At 42.3% G+C, this 20,266-nt stretch overlaps 1 protein-coding gene across 2 annotated transcripts in view; it reads left to right on the top strand.

Moving 5' to 3' along the window:
• Positions 1 to 1,048: 1,048 nt before the first annotated feature.
• The window catches only part of KCNAB1 (potassium voltage-gated channel subfamily A regulatory beta subunit 1), a 385,175-nt gene continuing 365,957 nt past the window's right edge, over positions 1,049 to 20,266 (top strand). For both annotated transcript variants that reach the window (XM_087870304.1, XM_087870305.1), the window contains exon 1: positions 1,049 to 1,323. In XM_087870304.1, coding sequence (XP_087726430.1) covers positions 1,049 to 1,323 — 275 coding nt within the window. The remainder of the gene's footprint in view (positions 1,324 to 20,266) is intronic.

Below are 20,266 nucleotides of genomic sequence, written 5' to 3' on the forward strand. Positions count from 1 at the left end.
CTCTGAGACAGTTGCTAGAGGAGGGACTGATGTCAGTTGGGGGATGCCTGGGTTTAGTGGGTCTTCACACAACTTTGTGGTAGACACCCAGGTGGGCACTGACATCATCATCCCTTGAGTTAGGACAGATCGTTGGGCATGTGTGGGTCAGTCCCACGGGGCTTAAGTACAAGGGCCACTAACTGAACTTTCTTTCCATCTTCAGGGCTGGTTTTCATGGGCCCTGCACACATACATCCCCCCATATGCACATCTGCACACACAGGCTCTTACCTCTTTCCTTCAGTCTAATAGTTTTGTCACTCCAACTTCAACCTCAATCTCCCCAATTGTAAAGTGATTCTCAGGCCTTCCATCCTACAGAATGCTGGAAAGGTCGGTTACTGAAGCAGTCATGGTGGGCTTAACATTCTTCTTTGAGAATGAAAGAATGTTTGACATATATTATGTGGTTCACTGACATTCAAAAAGCCTTCCTTTCCCAGGGGATTATGAAATAAGTTAAACACTATTTTAAGGCTTACACAAAAGGAATGATCCCCCCCCCCGCACTGATATTGTCAAACTTATTTGAGGAAATTCATATTAAAACTTTAAGAACTCCAAAGGGACTCTAATTAAGAATGTCTAATGAACCTCTAGATGTCTTTTTTTAAAAATATAACTCTAACAGGATGACCGAACATAACTTACCAACCTTAATGAGCTAAGGTTCAGAATTTTTGACATGAATGAAGTCCAAGCTTCGAAGAAGAAATAGCACTGCACACTTGAGCATTACAAAATTGTTAGGGGGTGTTTTTTAAAATTCCCACATTGGAAGATATCTCGGGTAGTGGCCGCTTTAGTGCTTCCTCAGGAAAGTTAGAGATAGCCTTTCATCCCCGGCCACAGACCTGGCTCAGTTACAGCTCTGCAGCAGGATAAGGTTAAGGGGATGGGGGGAGGACGGGGAAGACGAGGGAGACAGAAGCAGAAAAATCAATTCCAATTACTTTGATGACAGTGACTTCGAGTCTCCTCTGATAGACAGACACGGACCTCCAGGATGCTGGCCGCCCGCACTGGGGCGGCGGGGACTCAGATAGCAGAAGAGCATGCCAAGTTAAGGAAACAATCTGGCCTTTCCGCAGGGGGCAAGGACAAATCTCCCAAGAAAGCCCCTGAAGATGGGAAAGACAGCAGCCTCAGCCCCGCGGGGCAAAGCCAGCTCAGGGCGCGGCAACTGGCTCTGGTGCGGGAAGTGGAGATGAGCTGGTACCTCAAACTCTACGAGCTGTCCGGCGAGCATACCAGCGCCCAGGCCACCGGCATGCCCCACAGGTAAGCCTCCGCCCCCCGCCGCGCCGCCACTCCTCGGAGCCCAGGCTCGCTTGCTTTGCCCGTGCTGCTGGAGATCTTGGCAGCTCTCCTTGTTTTACGGATGATTGACACTTCAGAAGGTGTAACCCCAAAGAGCAGGACCTTGGTGAAAATGGCAAATAATGCTCCCGGGGTGGTGATTTGGAAACACCCCCCGGTAAGGAGGCTGTAGGCACTCAGAGCTGTCAGGCACAAGGAGTGTGGCATTCAGACTTGTCTTAAGTGAAAATCAAAGGAGTTCGAAGATGGCAAAAACAGCAACAAAACAGACTTGGCCATCTTTTTTTTTTTTTTTTTTCACTTCCTTTACCTTGAGAACTTGTGGGGGGATGAAGGAGGGAAATGTATTTTGCCTGTTTGAAGGGTGGACAGTTGAGTGGTGTGAATTTGTTGAATGAGAGCTTGGTCTGGCAATGGGGGTATGAGCCCCTTGTCTGAGTAAGGAAGACACTATCATGAGAAAACGGCACATTTAAAAGGAAACAGGTAAGTGCAAGACACATCTCTGTAGATTTAATTTCTGTTCTTTTCTCAGCCTCAGCTTCAAATAATGCAGAGCAGAAAGAGTTCACAAATCTCAGTGTTAATAAGGCAAAAGGTACTGAGTAACAATGTTCCGAGTCCTGAACTTTAAGAGTGCTTATTCCCTATAATTGCTACCAAAAAAAAAAAATAAATAAATCTCTCAGGAATGAAAGATAATTTTGCAAGGAAAATTATTGTGAAAATAAAGCCTAAAATAACTATTTCATTAAACTGTAATAAAAATTAATTAGAAATAAATGGTTGTGAAAAAATGGTCCAAGTATAGAGTACTTGTTTCGTAGAGACTGTGTGGTAGCATAGAGATCCCTGAATGCATTCTATTTATCAAAGCAGCCCAGTGTGCTCTGAGCTGTCCCCATTTTTATATCTCTAATTCCAAAAGGACACCATAGAAAAATTAATTTAGCAATTGAATCAATTTATTTAGCCATTGATGCCTGTAGACTAAAAACTCATTGGACTATAAACTTCAAAATGCCCGAACTTCCCTTTCTCCATTCCCTTTTCGAGGCAGGAATAGAATAGATATTTCCAAATCTAAGCCAGTATTTAAAAAAAAATCAACATTTAAAAAGGAGAACAAGATAAGGTTTCTAGAAATGTTCTGTGAAATACATTTACTATTTATGGCCAGAGTGATTTGTCTGAAGCTCTTGTAAGCTGTCGTGCCTACATTTGGGGTACAAGGAGGAAGGACCCAAGGAGAATGGTCTCAAGTCAAAGAAAACTTGAATGATCTGTCAGTGTTGGGAACGTGTTTCATATCTATAAATCTTAAAACTTTCTTTAACAAGCTTCTGGAAAGAGAGTTAAGTGGCAAAGGTAAGCCCTGATAATGATTTCCTCCCGTAACACATTCTTTTACTTTCTCTTGACCACAAGCTTTTCTTAAAGGAGTTGTACACAGAAATTTTATGATCCTGTTTTATGTTCTGTTTTATGATCATGAAACTCCTACTCTATTATCTGATGGTGGAATAACATTTATCAGGTCAGAGGGGAATATTAATTAAGGTAATCAGGTTTAGCCAGAAACTTTTGGGAAGAAACAAATATCTCCTCTTTTTTTGCTTCAAACAATAACAATTTGTCCTGTAGTCAGAAGAGATGACCCAGAATTAATGGTTTCCAGGGTAATCTGCGGGGCAGTGTTATTAATCATTGATTTGCAGTAACTTTGGGTGTCCTTTGCTTAGTGAGATGTTAAAGGACAGTGAAAAATGTCTGTCCTACATCATCAAAAACTAAAAATATCCCCTCCCCCTTTATTTTTGCAACTTGATTGTTTCTAGGAGGACTAGTGTGTGCAGGTAGAACTGAGTCCATTGAGAAATTAGATTTACTTCAGAGCTCTATATGTACATATTTCAGAAAAAGACAGTTTTTCACATTGTCAGCTCCTTTCCTTTTTATACCCCAATGTTGAAACTACCTACCTCAGTTGAGTCCTTGACATCCCTGGGACGATGACAATGACCAATGATGTAATCCTCTCAAAGTGTAATGTAGGTAGTGGAATGTGCACTCTCCCAAGCCACCTGTTTTTTTCTTTCAAAATATAAATGAAAAGCATAGCCCAAGAGTGATAATTCTGTTAGAAACCTGTATGTAGAATACAAATACGGTTCAAATAAGAGCAAATGTATTCATCTATGAAATCTTACTTATAGGACAGAATGTGAAATGCATTGAAGAGTCCTTGAAGGTGTTACACATTTGCTACGGGCAAGAATTTTATGGGTTGTTGGTTAATGGCCATCAATAGGGAAGTGCTAGAGGGCTCTAACTCCAATTTCCTTTCCGAGAGGATGGAGTGAAAATATTTTACAGCAGGTTAATTCTAGTTCATGAGGGATTTGAGGATTGTTTTATCCTCATATTCAGTGATAACCTATATTTGAAAAAAGGGTATTATTAAATGATTAGAAGAAAGCATTAGAGATTGAGAGGAGTCCAGCAGTCCTGGTATATTTAAGAAATAAAATCGCAGGAAGCAGGGCAGAGAATACACATTAGTCTTGTGGGAAATTGTTCTGACCCCCCTTTCTGGCGCTATGTCTACATAGGACTACATATGAAACAATCTAATATTATTTGCCTCCTACTGATTGGCCATTTTACAGAGTTGACTGATCACCTTATGATGCTGGTTTATTTTATATGATGGCTCATTTCTCTGCATAGTGAGAGAGAGTGGCGCAAGCGCCAGCATCCTGAGGTTGGAGGCAAAAAGTTGGCTTTAAGTTCCTGTGTAACTGTGGACATGATTTTTTAAGAATTTATTTGTTGCCTTTCTTTCCCTTCCTTCCTTCTTTCCTTTTTTTCTTTTCTTTTCTTTTTCTTTTTCCTTCCTTCCTTCCTTCATTTTCTTTTTTCATTTTCCTTCCTTCCTTCCTTCCTTCCTTCCTTCCTTCCTTCCTTCCTTTCTTCCTTCCTTATTTGAGAGAAAGAGAGTGTGAGAGAGAGCAGGAATGGTGGGCAGAGGCAGAGGGAGAGGGAGAAGGAGACCCCGTGCCGAGCAGGGAGCCCATCCCAGGACCCTGAGATCATGACCTGAGCTGAAGGCAGATGCTTAACCAACTGAGTCACCCAGGTGCCCCTATTTGTTGTCTTTGGATAACAGGTTTTGTTTGTTTGTTTGTTTGTTTTTCAGATTACAAAAGTAGTGTCTAAATTTGGTAGAAAATTTTGAAAACAAAAACATCTAAAGAAGAAAGGCAACTATTGCTAATAATTGGTGTGCTTTTCCCCAGCTTTTTGAGTTAGAATGATACTATATATTCTGTTTTCTACCTTTATTTCATTTAATATTATGCCAGTCCATTTTATTATCTTAAAAACAACTTAAAAAATTTCTTTCTAAGGACTGCATCTTATTATATTATTGCTTAGCTATTCTTATTTTGCTTACTATTTATCATTATTATAAATAATATTATAAGAAGTATCTTTGTATCAGATTTAAAAAATCATATCTCTGGTTATTTTCTTAGACTCTATTCCTAGAAGTGTAATTAGTGAGTGGATATTATATATAATATTACATGCACATATATACACACATATACATATTTACTCTTAATGTATATCATGCAATTGCTTTCTGGAAATATTTTCCCAGTGTGCTCTCCCACCGGCAATATTTGAGGACACCTATCTCATTGCTTTCTCTACATACGTAGTGTTTCTATGGAATCCACAGCATTGAGGTTTTTTTAATTAAGTTTTTAAAATTCCAGTATAGTAAACATACAATGTTATATTAGTTTCAGGTGTATGATATAGTGATTCAACAATTCTATACATTACTCAGTGCTCATCACGACAAGGGTACTCTTTAATCCTCAACATATAGCACTGAATTTTATAGTTAAACAAATTTTGGGTAAGTTACTTAACCTTTTTGAGTCTCAATTTCTTTGACTTCAAAAGAGGACTAATAACATTATAAAGGACTGTCAGTAAAAATTAAATGAGATAATGTAAGAGTAATGTATTTTGGCTTTGAATTCTCTAAAATAAGGGTTGAGATGTGACCCCATATTGTGCATGGTGTGTTGAAAGCATATGAAGGTAATTAAGGATGGGGTGACTCAAAATATCTGGCAAAAATGTGCACTTCACCTAGCACCTGACAGCTGGGGATCCTATTGTGCTCAATTAATATTTATGAGATACCACTGTGTGCTCTTAATAGAGGCTCTTTGGGGATTCATACAGTCACCATCCTCCTGGGGAAAAATGACTTGGGGATAGAATACAAAGAGCTCTTAAATACTTTTTGATACAGTATTAACATTCCAAACCATAGCTGACTGAACCTATTAAATTGAAATGATTGGGAACATTTAGTGGGGCAAGTCAACACACGAATGGACATTGAGCTATAGCATTTCAATAGTGACTTCTATCAGCTTAATAAATGTTTCTTCTTAAGCAGAGAATTACACTGAGCCACATTTCTTTTTTTTTTTTTAAGATTTTATTTATTTATTTGAGAGAGAGTGCATAAACTGGGAAGAGAGGCAGAGGCCGAGGGAGAAGCTGACTCCCCACAGAGCAGGGACCCTGATGTGGGGCTTGATCCCAGGACCCTGGGATCATGACCTGAGTTGAAGGTAGATGCTTAACTGACTGAGCCACCCAGGTGCCCCCTGAGCCACATTTCTAATATTTCCTCTTTCTACTATCAAAACTCCTTGACTTCCTAGAAATCATCTACTTCTGCCTACATCCAGAGGATCAGATGTGGTTCTGTGTGAGGACAGGTAGTTCTCCAAGGTGAGTTTTGGTGAATGCAGTTCCTGCCAACAGGGCAGCAGGTGATCCATGAGCTTAGCAACCTCTGGCTTGAGTTTATGCAGGAAGATCTGGAGTTAAGAATCAAGCCTGAGATCAGGGAAGCTACCACAGGAAGTTAGGTACAGCCTAGAGGACATAAGACTTGTACTTAAATAAGAAGTGTTATAGAAAATGTCATAAAGCTCAGAGGAAGGAGGGAGTCCTTCCAGCTGGAGTGCTTGGATCTGGACCTGGAAGATGAGCAGGACTTGAGCAAGATGAGGTCGGAGCTGGAGAAGGCAATCCATGTGGAGGGAAGAGTGGGAGCAAGCGTGTGAAATGGAAATAGAGAGCTGCTTCTATTCATGAGGCTCCCACAAGTGTCCTGGAAAGGTTCTTGCAGGCTGGAGCTGGGAGTGTGGCCAGGAGAATGGAACAGAGACTTGAGAGTCAGGCAGAAACTAGGCTTGGAGGAGAGGCAGTGAGAATAGGAGGCTACTCTCAAGAAGAGGCAATAGGAGAAAAGAGAGGATAATAGTTGAAGTCTGAAGCAGGGTCCAGGGAGGAGTTTGCTGGAGAAAGCTGATCTGTAGATGTTTTTTTGGCAGAAGAGAAGAGTCTAGTGGGGAGAGAAAGTGTGTAAAGCAAGTAATGAAGCCGAGTCCCCAAAGAGGAAGAAGACAGAGTCAAGGGCCCTAAATGCACATGTTAGCTTTGGCAACGGGAAGTGTTGATGGAGCCCGATGATGAAGAACATGCCTCTGGAGTCCTGTGGCTGCATTCCAGCAGTGTCACCTACCGACCCAAGGCTCTGGGCAGGGCCCCTCGCCTGACAGAGGCAGTTAGCTTCGGGGTTAAGCCGATAGTCCAGGAACCAGGCTGCTGGGTTCAAACACTGGCTCTGCCACTGACCAGCCGTGTGACTTAGTTTCTTTGGCTGTTAAAGGTGGATAATGAGAATACCAATGCTATAGAGGAGATAAAATGACTTAAATAAGGAAAGCACATGGGGTCTGACACATAGGAAGTGCACTGTTATATGAAAGTCCTTAACAGAGTTGCCGACACATGTTCCATGCCCTTGTTTTTATCATGAGACTATTACTGGACCTATTATTAGAGATACCGCCTCTTTCTGGAGTGTACTAACTCTACTCTGATTCTGTAAATGGGTACAAGAATACCTAGCTGAGAAGACTGTTGAGAGGATTCCATGAAATTATGTAAAACATCTGGTAAAGACTGGACACTCAATCGCTTTTGTTCCCCCGTCCCCTCCCCCCTCGTCTACTGACCTAGAGCATAGCAGACAGCAATGGTAAAATGACGTCAGGAACAGACTATGGAGAGATGGAAACGAGATACAATGGGATAACTAAAATTTTTTTGAAAAGTCTATTTATTTATTTGAGAGAGAGAGAGAGAGTGTGTGCTGGGACAGGAGCAAAGGGAGAGAGAATCCCAAGCAGACTCCATGCAGAGTGTGGAGCCTGATGCAGGGCTCAATCTCACAACCCTGAGATCATGACCTGAGTGGAAACCAAGAGTCAGACGCTTAACTGACTGTGCCACCCAGGCGCCCCAGGAATAACTAAATTTTTAAACCGATATTTTGTTTTCTTAGAAAATACTATTGATTAGATTCTTTTATTATTAAAGAAAAAGCTGTTTTCTAAAGGGTGATACATATTTCTTTGAGCAAGCATGTTTTTTTAAGGTTATAAATCTTAGAATATTTATATGAGAAGTCACCTAGAAGTGACTTTCCAGAGATGTTAGAATATGATGTTTTTGTATAATTTAACTAAGAGTTTAGACAATAAGCTAGAAAGATTGCTTCCTAGCTCTTTGTTCTGTTGTTTTGTATGTTGATACAAATCTTAGACTATTGAATGACTGGATGAGTGAGAGGGTGAACCTCAATAGGACAGGCATTAGGTTAATTAGAGGAAGTTCCTGGCATCCCAGCAGCAGCCCTAGGGGAAGCGTGGGATTGCCATGGTTTCTAAAGGTGATGTTGATGTCCTTTGACTTAAGGGCCAGGAGGCTGTCAGTGCTCTTTCAGCGGTACCTCCAGGGTGATGAGTTGGAAGTAGACATCTCCGGGTGGGCACACCAACCTCCAAATACCGAGGGGCTTGCTTTCAGTCTGCATCCCGGTGACTACTTTTTAGGTTACCTTAGGAAAATCCAGGCAGTTTCTCAGTTTTATATTCCTATTAATTGGGTCATGTTCGCGTGTGTCCAGTTCATTCTGAAGGACTGTGGACACATGGAAGGCAGTGTGTATGTCTTGGTCTTCTAATTTCTGACATGGTTCTTCCCAAACTGGATGTCGGTGGATTAGAGACAGCACGGCAGCTCTGTTCCTCTGCCATTCCTGGGGGTGGGCTCATGTAATGGCAGGGGCATTTGGTTGAGGCGCTTGCATCTACGATTTGAATCCCATTTTGCCTTGCGATCATAGTAAGCTTTTAAAATTCTCTAGAACTCAAAGTCTCCTCTGTAATAGGAGAAGACTAGACAAGTTGATCTCTCAGGCTCTTTTCAGCTCTGAGCCTACATGGTTTAATGGTCAGAGTACAGGGATAGAGTTTGATTTCCTGCTCCCTGACCTTCATAGAGATCATGCAGTTATGTTATCTCTGCAAGGAAAAGGAAACATGTTGATGCTTTGTTCTGAAGTTGTAGGAGCAAGAGAACATTCTCCAATTTTTAAAGTGAATTGTTTTAGTAATTGGTTGACCATTGCTAGGTATGTTTGTTTTTTTTAAAAAGTTTTCTTTTTTTAGGGGCACCTGGGTGGCTCAGTTGGTTAAGTGTCTGCCTTCAGCTCAGGTCATGATCTCAGTGTCCTGGGATTGAGCCCTGCATCAGGCTCCCTGCTCAGTGGGGAGTTGCTTCTTCCTCTCCTTCTGCTGCTTCCCTTGCTTGTGTTCTCTCTCTCTGTGTCAAATAAATAAATAAATAAATAAATAAATAAATAAATCTTTTTTAAAAAAAGAAAACTTTTTTTAAAAGATTTTATTTTTAAGTAATCTTTACACCTGACATGGGGCTCGAACACACAACCCTGAGATCAAGAGTCACATGCCCTACTGACTGAGCCAGCCAGGCACCCCTAAAATTTTCTTTAATAGAAGGAGACAGAGTCACACAAACACCTTCAATTTGTAATGTCCCTGTTAATGAAATGTCTGCACATACATTATCTTTTGTGCTGATGGTTTTATATTTATTTTCATGAATACTGGGAAGAAATGTATAACTTACACCTCCAACCTAAGAATTCATGGCCATTATGGCAGAGGACAAGGCTAGGTTTTAAAATAATTGAGTCGGTGGAAAGGAAAACATTCACTGAATCTGAGTTAGGGTGGACCCCCGAACTGACAAGCATGGGACACACAGGGCTATTTATTTCATCTCCCTCACATGCATCAGGCACCTCTAACCCATCACTTCTGTCTGGGGCTTTTTGTAGTCATCCCATTGAATTCACACAGCAGCCCCGTGGACTTGTTATAACCCACATCCCTCAGTGATGGAGAGTACTCCCTTGCTGTCTGTTGTTGATTATTTTTTCTTCTTTTCTCATTAAGGGGCTAAAATATTCCCTGGACTGTCTTTGCTGGATATGCTCACATTTATTCCAGGTTAGCTGTTCGAGCCATTGCTAGTCTGTTCCCTAAGGTCAGCCTTTCTAGTTCTTTCTCTATGTACTGAAGATTCTGCTTCTCATGGGTTGGGGTAACATCATGCTGTGATTTTAAGATTTAGCCTTAGTTCCACGGCTTAATTTGATTTTTTACGGCTTAATTTCATAATATACAGCTTAATTTATTATTATTATGTTTTTACATTTGCCCTGCAGCTTATTGTGCACTTCCGGTATTAGCCAGCGAGAGACGTTGTATATCTTGCCTTCCCTGTGAGCTTCAGGGCCTGCGTAAACTGGGGCAGGCGTATATAAGCTCTGATGTCAGGCTTGAATCCTGATTCCACCACACACTATGTTGTCTTGACGTCAGTCTCCTCCCTTGTAAGTGGGAATGACAATACTGCACATTCGCAGAGTTGGGAGGATTACGTGGGAGAATATCAAAGTTTCAGCACAGGGGTGAGTGCAGAGAGGGCCCTGCAGAAAATGCTATTATTACCATCCCCCCTTTAGAGGACATTAGCCTTCATCTGTTATTTTGCCCCCACGCTCCTATTTTCACTGGATTCCTTCTGTGAGCTCCCTAGCCTGGGAAAATTCGCCAACCCTAAGAGAATGATCTTGACATGCTGCTTCCCTCCTTGCTTCACTTAGAACTCCGCTCTTCTAAGATTTTCATTTACGTCCTTGCTTAAAATCCTTTCCGATTAACCAAGGAGAAACGTCTGTCTGACATGTCCTCTCCATCCACAGTGGATCGGCTGCTTGTCTCTAGAATAGAGAAGCCTAGGTTTAAATTCTGGCTGTGTTGTGGGCCAGTTGTGTGAATTTCAGCCGATCATGTCTCCTCTCTGAGCTTTCATTTCTCCATCTATATGGTGAAAATAAAAGTATCAGCGTTATCTGCTAGGATGTTAAAGATGAGACAAAAGTATATAGGTTAAAATGGTATGTTATAAACCACTACCTATATGTTTGCTAGTGTATTATTTTATTATTTTCTTTCTGACACATTGGCTCTCATTCAGTCTAGAACATGGCAAGAGGAAATGATTTCCTCTCATCTGCTTTTCTAGTAAACATAGGGGGTAAATATAGCCATACGTCTTTCCCAGACCCTGTATAGGGTTTTTTGAGTACATTGACAAAGACCAAGACACCTGCCTTGTTTTCCTAATACCAGCAAGTGCTTATTGAGTCTTTAGTATCTACTGGGCACTTTCCTTAGACTATTCAATTTAATCCCTACCAATAATCTGTGAGGTGGCTATTTTTGCTAGCTCCACTTCATGGGAGAAAGCCCAGGCTGACAAAAGATCCTGCCCTAGGTCAGATGCAAGAAGTGACAGAGCCAGTACTTGAACCTGGGTGTTCAGGCTGCCGATGTCACCTCTTAACCCCATAGAACACTCCCTTTCCCTGGTTTGGATTGATTATAGATCGCGACCGAGATGTCGCTTGCGTAATTTTACCTATCACTTTCCATCACAGTATAAGGTTCCCTGATGTGGGGTGTGGGAGTCACAGCTTCCCCTCCCTGTTTGAGGTCCTTGAATTTGGCCCTGCATGTATCTAGCAAAGGGCAGGGGGAGGCTGGGGAGCAGCTTGGATGGGGAAAAAGTCACTCAGATGGAGTGCAAAGGGCTGCATCATAGAGTGAATTGTGAAGTTCAATATTTATTCAGACTTCTCTCCCTGGAAGTTATTTCCATCAAAAGAGCTGGGTAAAAGCAGAGGCTCTGGAAGCCCCCACATGGGATCCTCTATTCGATGAATGTAACTACGCTTCAGAGTCTTTGGCCCTCTCCCTCTCACACGAGCTCTGAGAGGATGCAGATGTTCCACAGCCACAGCTGCCTTGGCCTTTCCGCTTGTAGCTTGTGGTTGTCACTAAATGGCATGTGCTAATGTGCTGCCGGAGATTGTCACTGTTGTGTGAGGTGCTCTTGCTCTGCAGGAGGCACACCCGGCGTAGTTATGAGCAGTACTCGCTCACATCTGTCTGGAGATGACAACTGAAGCAATGCCGCCTTCCCCCGACAGCCTCTCAAGCTACATGAAATGTCATCAAGTGTCAAGTCTTCCAGTTTGGGAGAAAAAAATCTTCATTCCAAGGCAAGAGAAATGGGGAGTTTCGTGTGCATTGGTACACACATTGCAACCTAACTGCAAACAGAAACTTGCCAAATCTTTCTTCAGTCACCAGGAAATTAAACTGGGCTCCAGACCAGGTTGCCGATTCTGGTTCCCAATCCAGGAAGAGGTCTTGAATGTTTATTGTGATGAGGCTATAAGTGAATGCCCTTCACTAAATAAAGTCCATTGATTTTATTAAAGGTCACTCTTGCTGCTAAATCCTGAAACTTCAGGGACTTGACCTAAGAAAGTTGATTTCTTACTCATGAGCATCCAGTCAAGAGTAGGAATGTCCAATCAGGTGAGACCCAGGCTGAAGAAAGTTCCATCATCTTCCATTTTGTTTTCTAAGCTGGCCAGTGGCTGAGAACAGACACTGATCCAATGCACACAAGAGAGAATGGAGGCTCGTGTGAAAGGTAATTTATGGGCCAGGCCTGTAAGTGGCACCCATTGGCAGCAGTGACATTGACTGGCATTCAGTCACATGACCATTCTGAACAGCAAGAGAGGGTGGGAAATGTAGTCCAAATGCATGCCTAAGCAGGGAGAAATAGGCATGGTGAACAGCTGGCCAGACTCTGCCACAAAGCCACGGTCAGAGCAGAGGAGGTGCTAAGGCAGAGTCTGTCTCCTATAAGAGGGAGAGAGAGAGAGATGAAGGCGTTCCTTTGCCCTGAATGTGATTCTCTTTGTTCCAAGCCCGTCGCACCAAGCCTATCACACCTGGGGCAATAGCCACATGGTGGGTCCGTCTTTTTTTGGCTTCTCTACTTGGAACTTACTTTCCTGTTTTACTGAGAAGGCTAATGTCCCTCAGAACCTGTAGATGGTGGTCTGATATCAGCTTGGCAGGGACTTGGAACAGAGCCTTGCTTACGTCAATCCGTGCGTGCTCCGGTCTCATTTTGAACCTCGCAGAGTTTTTCTTATTGCCCTAAGAATCACTTATGGATGGATGAGCCGGGAGCCTCCCTGCAGCTCATGTTTTATTCTTCCCCTACTCGGTTGTGCGATGAAGCTGCCGGAGTCACCAGTCCTCCCTTCCCATGGTAACAGCCACAGACACACACTGCTATCTCATGAGGCAGGATCAGGCCCTTGGAAACAAAAGTCAGAGAGCTCTTGTAGAGACCCGAGAGAGCTCATTCGTGTAGTCTGTGATTTCAGAACTGGTCAGGTGTGTATTTTTAAGAAGAGTTTCTATGACAGTCTGTTCATTCAAACAATGTCATTATCACCATGTTTTTCTAGAAGGCACCTATAGGATTCTTGATGGCGGACAAACCAGTCACTCTGTTCCCAGCGGCAGGATACGACATGGTTTTGAATGTAATGTGATTAAATAAAATGGCCTATCATTTATGGTGTGCTGGCATTCCTGCCCTAGCCCAACAAGGGCCTCAGACAAGATGCATGGACATTTTTGTGTGGAATGGTGAGGAATTGGAGGAAAACTTGGTTAAGAGAATTTGGGTTTGTATTCAAGACATTGTTCTTTATTATAAATATCTCCCATTTAAGTTCACTTAAAATCAAAGCCCAAAGTTTATTTTGTAGCTTAATTCTCATATTGAATTTGATGGTAGCAATGAGCTTTAAGTAGGAAACAAACTGTCCAAAAGGGCTGTTGAATTATTTAATTACCTCTGGGACTAAGGAGGTAATAGTCAGGATAAACAATTCTGTAAGTGGGATGCATTAGAAAGATCAGCTCCTTCTGTCTCCAAGCTTAGTAATTTGAATGATGCAACTATCCAAACACCAGTTGCTTGTTGAACAAAATATTAAATGCTTAAATCTGTTTATAATACTTTAGGTTCCAGATGGTCATTTATCCAAAAGAAATGGCAAAGAAGTATCAAGTTGAAATCTGTTTCTAAAGTATTTTCAGTTAAATGAATTTCCAGCAAAGTCAATAATCAGAATTCAAGGGTACTCTTTTGTAACTATATATGTAACACTGAAAGAATTTTTAACAAACTAGAAAACGAAACATATTCGTTCAAGGGGTTTGATAATCTATTGTGTTCAATTCTGGGGGTGCAGGGGGTCCATAAGCTAGGGTCCTTACCCTGAATAATCTTGGAGTCCTTTCAGGGTAGACTAGAGCACAGCACAGTTTTATTGGTGTGATCTGAGAAGGAGGAATGAAGTGCTATGGAAATAAAGGAGTATTAGCTCTGCCAGGAGGTGGGGAGACAAGGGAGAGAAATGTCAGGAAGAAATAAGCAAGAAATGCACCATTTCCAGCGGACTTTTTACAAGGGTATGTGGGAGGCTGAAAGGGATGTGTGGTCTGTGGCTCAAGAACAAAGTCGATCTTTTCTTAGGCTAGTTATCAGCTAAACTACCAAGTTCCTAGGGATGGAGAAAAGTTTGTGAGAATGGGCAAGACAATGTTTCTAAATGCAGAAATTAGTCACAATTAGGCATTGTTCATCTGACATTGTCAAAGAATGGAAATTTTCACTCAAGCGATTTTTCCGGTACCTGAAACTTTCTAATTTAAGTGTCAAGGCTTTATTTTAACTTTTTAAACCTGAAGAAACAACTTGACAACTCCAGTTTATCTTAATAAATGTCAGCTCTTGTGCTATGTTAAAATGTCCTCAGGGACTATTAAGGAATACAGAACTATTTGCCTTGAAAATTAGAGGCTTCATTTTGCTATTTTATTTTTAAATTTTGCCTTCCGTATTTCCTCCTTCCATTGCTTTTCCTGTATCCACACCTTGCTGTAAATTTTTCTTATTGCTGTCAGTATGCCTGCCTCTAATAGCTTTTTCATCTAATTTGCTACCTTTACTCTGCTGAGGAGTGGGAAGTAAGAGGCTCTGTCTTGCTTGAATTATGACCAAGAAAGAGTAAATGGTTTATGAATTGAGGTACTCTCCCAGGAGGTTTGGGACATGGGCTTTGTGATGTCTTATTTGTTTATTCTTGGCTGTGTTCTATCCAGCAAGATTGCTAAAAAGGTGACCTCTAAAAGATGCAGTTGTTACTTTATTTGAGCTAGCATTTGAATCTGTTTGGGAAAATGCCCGATGCTGAAATTGCTTCACGTTGAAGTTTATCTTGGAATAATCCTTAGGGATTTTAGAAAAGCAAACCACACAGAACACAATTTTTCAAAATGTTGATGGGACACTGGTACTCTAGATTTTATAAATTTCCCAGCAGACAGAACATTCTATCACAAATAAAGTAAGCAAAGTGAAGCTATTCATTTGTCTTCCACACCAGAAACACACCAAGGACTTTCCACAGGATCGTTTTTCCAACTCTGCTGCCCTGGAACTTTGGTCAATGATTGAACATTTACAGTCATTACATGGTGAAGTGACATTTCACGAGGCAGGGTGTTCTGTTTGGGGATCTGAAATATATAAACTGATTTAGCTTACTTACCTCTGCGGAGGTGGTACTGTTTTCCCCATTTTTCTGAAGAAGAAACTAAAAATTCAGACATTCACATCACACAGTAGCATATTGTTGGGCCAAGATTTAAACCCGTCTGACCTTCAAGCCCAGGCTTCTGGAAACTTGCACTTTATTCCAGTTCTTACAATAACTGATTCCAAATGTTGCCTAACTTATGTGCATATTTCTTTCCTTATTTGTAAAACAAGAGACACAAACCAGTTGATTTCTAAGACTTCTTAGAGCTCTAGTTAGAATCCTAGGTTTTTTAGATTTTTTTAAGTGCGTCAGAGAGGACGATGAAGAGGCAGATTGGTTCAGACGGAACGATCCCAGGAAGACCTCGCAGCGGTACATTGTATCACAAAGCTGGACTTGTACCTTTTTAGGCCTGGCTTTTTCAGCTGAGATTTTATAGCTGTGTCCCAGCCTCCCAGCCTTGTCTCTGACAAGTTCCAGACCCCAGAAGGATAATGTGTGGAAGAAGATGGGCGAGCCCACGACAGAGCACGTGGAGCAGTGACCTCAGAGGCGTGGGAGTCTTTGCACCGTGCAAATCTGCTTTCTGAGTTGACGCTTAAGGAGTGATGGCGGGATTTCTTACCAGATGAAGAACAAATCAACTTTATTAAATAATCCTTCACTTCTCTTTAGAAAAGAGGAAGTCCTATTTAAAGCCATCTCATCATTTTGCAGTCCTGTAACCCACAGCACTAAGTCCCCTGAAAACTGTTGCTCCTAGGTCAGCCACGTAGAGCTCTGCCGCCGTGCAACACTAGGGGGCACTATCTCCGCAGACTACAATGTCCGTGGCTGGCTGTGGAGTTGTGTAATGTCGCAGATAAATAGTAACCACCATGTCTTGGGCCGGTTCTTCTGTGCCAGGTACACCAAATGCCATATTTCCTTTCATCTTCACAACAACCTTATGAGGTTATAATATGGTGAGGCGTATTTTCCAGAGGAAGTAATTGGGACTCCGAAAGTGCCCATGGTCAAGCCACTAGTGTGTGGTAGGATTTGAACCCAAGTCTTTCTGATTTTATAACCCATGATCTTTCCACTATATTCCACCACCACTCCATGGAAATTCTTTTAAGCTAGGCCAATGCAGACCAAGATAAGGGAGAAACATGTTCTTAGCATCCTGGAAACATTACTTCAGTGATGACTCAATAGCTCGTGGCCCAATTCCACCCTGATTTCAAACCTTTCATGGCTGACATTACTTAAAAAGAGAGTGCAAAGCCTGTATAATAGGAGCAAAGCCCTATCTTGCACCTTCCTTCTTCCTTACCTATCTCTTTTCCAAGGTACCCTGTGCCCCCAACAGCCATCTTTCAAGATGTTTCTGGCCACAGAACACACTTTTGTACTTCGGGGTCCCATTGGCCATTTCCTTTGTATTAGACTCAGACCAAAGGCCACATTTTGGCACCTTTTGTGGAAGGAACAAGATAATCACACCCAAAGTGATGAGGGGAGCTTTTGCTGCAAATGCCAAAACTCTACTCAAAGATGCTTTCTTTGTGTGGAGGTGTGGTCAGTGTCGGGTAAACAGAGGATGCCAGTGAAATCCAAGGGCCAGTCCTGCCCACAAGCCCTTCATAGGTCAAGGGAGAGACCTGTGGATCTGGCCACCCATAAGTATGCTTCATTTTTCTAAAGCAAAGCTATAATGTGTATGCCTCTGTATATATTAGAAATATGATTGTATATTGAGGAGGGATTGTTTGATGTTATAATGCAAAAGTACATAATATACAAGCATCAGGGCTAAGGAAAAGAGGTAAACAAGGCCGGGACTGAGGCGAGGCAGTGCCTTCAGAGCTGAGGCTGGCTTGATGGGGCTTCCATTTGTCCCCTGTTATAATCCCACACACCGTTACACGTGCTCCCTCCCCCATCCCACTGGAGCTGTTGTCTTCTATTCCTAGGAAAATTTTGGCCTAGAAGGAGGTGAGGGGGATTGGTCCTAGGAAAGGGTGAATGAATGATGAACAGAGAGACATTGAAGATTAGGCTTCTTGCTTGATTGCAAACTTCTGGAAGAACTCCCTCCACCGTCCCACCTTTCCCTCACTGCTGGTGTTTCTTCCCGCCTCCACCCAAGACTGGGTTTCGATGTCTCCCCCCTCCTTCCTCCATGGTCACAGTGCACTGCTTTGTAAGCTTTACCGGTGTCGTTCCTCCTGCTCCTGGGAGCTCCTCAAGGGCAGGACGATGTTTTCTTCATTGTGTTGTGTTGATATGACACACATTTTTAACTGTGGTCTCACTACACACACCTAGACTCCCAGGTGCTTCTGCGAATGTGGAGGGAAGGTGGTGACGACAGGAGGAGAAGCTCCGCTGTTGACTCCCAGTAGGACGAGACAGACGTCTCAGTCAGGTGACTGCTCACGTGTCACAGCATCGCCTGCAGAGCACTAGGGAGCAGACACCTGAGCAAGAGTAAGAGCCAAGTTCCCATAAATAATTGGAATAGAAATACAGGCTCTGATCTGTGGTCTGGCGTCCCTTGTCCAACTCATTTGGGCAGAGCCAGCCCTCCTTCACCTCAGCCATGGAAACACTGTCTTGTTCTCCCACGCCTACCAGCTCTGGCCTCAGTTTTCAATTGTAGGCCAAGACAACCTTTAGATGACTGTGATGTGCCCATAAATCCAAGATGGAGTGTTTAACAGGTTATCTCTTTAGCCAAGAAAAATTTTAAAGTAGACTATAAATGTGATTGGTCTATTCCAAGAATAATAGCAGCAATCTCCTGGGCCTGGCATCTCAGAGGACTAGCTAATAATTCATTGAATCCAAGCCTCTCCAGTCAACACAGGAAGGTTCCTCACCTCTGCAGAATGTCTAGTCCAAGTAGTTTTGAAAACACAACACCAGACCTAGAAGAATCTTAGAGGTAACTTAAGTCTGAGCCAATAGAAAACTAAGGGGACAGGGAGGTCAAGGCCTGCCCAAGGTCACACAGTTCTGTATGAATACTGAGCAGGTGTGGGTAAGGTCTGCTCACCACCCAGGGCTATGTGAGCTTCTATTTGTGACTTCTGAGTCTCAGCACCCCATCAGCAGAATGTGACCAGAAGCACCTCTCTCCTCAGATGGCCTTATCACTTTTTCCCTCACTGGGATTGCATAATACTTAAAGATTCTGAGCAGTATATGACAATCATTCCCGAGACACAGAAAGAGAGCAAAACGGACATTACTGCCCCTCTCTGCTGCACAGAGGCATTTCTTAGACTCTTGTATATTTAGCTGAAAACCAGTCTTGATTTGCACTGACAGCCAAAGGGGCCAATAGTTTGCTTAGAAATATAGTTTCTACTTGGGGCACCTGGCTAGCTATGTCAGTAGAGCATGTGACTCTTGATCTTGGGGTTATAAGTTCGAACCCCTTGTCAGGTGTAGAGATTATTTAAAAATAAAAAAATTTAAAATATATATATATATATATGTAGTTTCTACTTCCCACCTTCAAAGTGGGACTTTTTATGACAGTGATCAGCTTTTAGAACTTAATGAAGAGCCTTCAGTTTCAGACCAACCTTGGCTTGCTCATCCCTCTCTCCTCTCCTGGGCCTGGCTCCATATTTAGAGGGCAGAAAAAGAGAAGGATGTGTTGAAAAGGGCTCATGTCTCATTTTCCATGACTGCTTTTCCAGTTCACCTCTGCTTCTTCCTGTGGGAACCTCCAAGGCTCACAAAATCAGTTGTAACGAGTGGCTTGTTACGTGGTGAAACATTAATGGTACAACTTTACTTGGGAATGCCTGTTTCTCCTTGACTCTCTCCTGTTGCTTGGTCCTTTTTCTGACTTTTCTGGCCCTCTCTCTATAAGCTCTTCTTTCTCCCTTGAGACTCAGCTTTGGATGCTGGGTTGAAAATAGAAGGATTGACAAGGATAGCTTTTGGGAGTTTAAAATGCAAGCAAGCAAGCCATTAATATTTATGAAATGTTGATCATGCATGAAACACCGTGCTGGTTATTATGGAGGTTACAAGCTTATACCAGATATAGTCAGTCTCCCCCCTTAAAGAGCTTATAGTTTAGATGGGGAGTTAGACGTGCACTGGTAGGAGGTACCTAGAACTCTGGGACAACACATTATGAGTCTCTGTTTCCCAAAGTAGGTACCAGTACCACTGGTGGACAAGGAGATGATTTTAGTGGGTGCACAGATGGGGCATTAAATAACTTTGATTCACATTGTAAAGGTGGTATATGCCTGTTTCAGTTTCCTTTCAATTCTTCTGATTACCTTAAAAAAAAAAGAACAAGAAAAAAAAAGAAAAAAGAAAGTCTCAGATTTGTGCTAAACTTTTTCAAACACCCAATACCTTTTAATTTCCTCCATAAAAAACAAAAGGAGTAGGACTCGGGTTCAGAACCTTTGGACACCAACAGTGTCCAGCTGCAATTAAATAATAGTCTTCATTTTTATTATACTTATTTTCTACAGGTTACACTCTATTTTATTCCAAGTGATAAGGTTTTTCTTCGTATAATTCCAGTAATATAACATTTCCTTCCTAAATTTCTTAGTTTGGGCTGCCATAGAAAATTACTCTAGACGGTGTGGTTTCAGCAACAAACATTTATTTCTCACAGTTCTAGAGGTTGGGAGCTCCATGATCAGGATCTCAGCATAGTTGAGGTTTGGTGAGAACCCTCCTCCTGGTTTATAGACAGCCATCTTTTGCTGTGTCCTCACATGGTGGAAAGAGAGCTAGCTCGCTCTCTGGCCTCTTCTGATAAAGCCACTATTCCCAGGGCGCCTGCGCAGCTCGTCAGTTAAGCGTCTGCCTATGGCTCAGGTCATGATGTCAGGGTCCTGGGATTGAGCC

The sequence above is a fragment of the Ursus americanus genome, chromosome 20 (assembly GCF_024610735.1).
Source record: "Ursus americanus isolate L20-20 chromosome 20, mUrsAme1.1.p, whole genome shotgun sequence".
NCBI lineage: Eukaryota > Metazoa > Chordata > Mammalia > Carnivora > Ursidae > Ursus > Ursus americanus.